Source organism: Cryptomeria japonica, chromosome 8 (assembly GCF_030272615.1).
Source record: "Cryptomeria japonica chromosome 8, Sugi_1.0, whole genome shotgun sequence".
Classification (NCBI taxonomy): domain Eukaryota; kingdom Viridiplantae; phylum Streptophyta; class Pinopsida; order Cupressales; family Cupressaceae; genus Cryptomeria; species Cryptomeria japonica.
Window position 1 is genome coordinate 49,383,680 of NC_081412.1, and position 1,997 is coordinate 49,385,676.

Below are 1,997 nucleotides of genomic sequence, written 5' to 3' on the forward strand. Positions count from 1 at the left end.
TTGCTTCACTTAGCATCACCAATAATCTCCACAAGAACATTGTCCTTGCTTGAAATGATGGAACCGGTTCATATCTCTCACAACAATTTGTCTTTCAGCAATCTTGGTAATAAACTTGGTTGCAGTGAGAGAGTCAATACATACTCGAAGGTTTTTAACGACTCTAATAGTTGTTCCAGGGGGTGTATTTAACAATCCAAATGCAATTGCCAACTTCTCACTATGATGGCAGAGGAATAAATCTTTTTCCTCCACTTCGACATCATTCAGTGCATGTGTCGAATCTGGTAAATACCCTGCTGCCTTCATCTCCCATGACAACTCCTCCAATTTCGCATAGATATCCTGTGTCTGTGGATGTGATCTATCTCCTACAAAAAAAGCATGTACCTTTTTATGGCCTTCAATCCAACTACAGCCAGGTGTCTTTTTTATTCCTCTATCATTCATCAATCTTCTTACTCTTTGAACCTCAGCCCACCTGCCCATGTCTGCATAGATGTTTGACAGAAGAACATAAGTCAGAGCATTGTTAGGATCCAACTCAAAAAGAATCGTTGCCGTAAACACCCCTAACCTTATGTTCTTATGTGGTCTACAGGCACCAAGCAAACATGCCCACACAACCACCACAGGTTTAATTGGCATTTTGATTATAAACTTAAGAGTTTCCTCAAGATAGCCAGCACGGCCAAGAAGGTCAATCATGCATACAAAATGATCAATTATAGGTATAATGCAATAAGTGTTGCTCACGTCACTGAAGGACTTACAGCCCTCATCCACTAAACCCACATAGCTGCATGCCAGTAAAACAGAAGCGAAGCTTACATGGTCAGGGTTTGTTCCAGAGTGCTTCATTAGTTCAAAGACTCTAAGAGCATCTTTGCAAAAGCCATTTTGTGCATATCCTGTAATCATAGCATTCCATGAGATCACATTTCTTTGAGGCATGTTGTCGAACAGTTCACGTGCCTTGTGTATGCTTCCACATTTTGCATACATGTCTACGAGGGCACTTGCAACTACAGCATTCGGCAAAAATCCATTTTTTACTATGCTTTCATGGATATCTGTGCCTTGCTCCAGAGCTCCCGTTTTGGCAAAGGCTGGGAGGATACTGGCACAGGTTGCGGAGTCTAACTTTACCCCTATCGATTGCATTTGCTTAAAAATTTCCAAGGCTTTTTCAGCAAACCCATTTTGTGCATATCCGGCAATCATTGCATTCCATGAGACCACATTTCTTTCAGACATTTCTTTAAAAAGAATCGAATCCTCGTCAAGAATACCATTTTGTGCATATGCTGCAACCATTGCAGTCCAAGAAACCACATTTTTTTGAGGCATTTTGTTAAACAGATCGCGGGCCTTATGTATGCTTTTACCTTTTGCATACATGTCCACTAGGGCACTCGCAACCACAATATCTGACAAAAATCCACTTTTGATTATGCTCTGATGGATGTACATGCCCTGTTCCAAAGCTCCAATCTTGCCACAGACTGGAAGGATGCTAGCAAAGGTTGTGGACATTGGCTTTACACCTGCCAATTGCATTTGATTGAAAGTTTTCAAAGCCTTTTCGAAGAGCACATTTTGTGCATATCCTGCAATCATTGCATTCCATGAGACTACATTTCTTTGAGGCATTTCATTGAAAAGCCTGAAAGCCTCGTCTAGAACATTATTGTGTGCATATCCTGTGATCATTGCAGTCCACGAAACCACATTTTTGGGGGGTATTTTGTCAAACAGTTCACGTGCCTTGTCTATGCTTCCACATTTTGCGTACATGTCCACCTAGGCACTTGCAACTACAACATCTGAGAAAACCCCACTTTCGATTATACTTTGATGTATGTCGATGCCCTGTTGCAAATCTCCTATTTTAGCAGAGGCTGGAAGGATGCTGGCAAAGGTTGAGGAGACTGGCTTTACACCTGCCGATTGCATTTTCTTATAAGTTTCCGAGGCCTTTTCATATTATCCATTTT

The 1,997-nt window shown here is 41.4% G+C and overlaps 1 protein-coding gene across 1 annotated transcript; it reads right to left on the reverse strand.

Moving 5' to 3' along the window:
• Positions 1-378: 378 nt before the first annotated feature.
• On the reverse strand, positions 379-1,797 carry LOC131041750 (pentatricopeptide repeat-containing protein At2g13600-like). Its single transcript, XM_057974944.2, has 2 exons — positions 757-1,797; positions 379-491 (listed from the first exon to the last, which is right to left on the reverse strand). The coding sequence occupies exons 1-2, from the start codon at positions 1,795-1,797 to the stop codon at positions 459-461; spliced, it is 1,074 nt and encodes a 357-aa protein (XP_057830927.2). The 3' UTR covers positions 379-458.
• Positions 1,798-1,997: the final 200 nt, after the last annotated feature.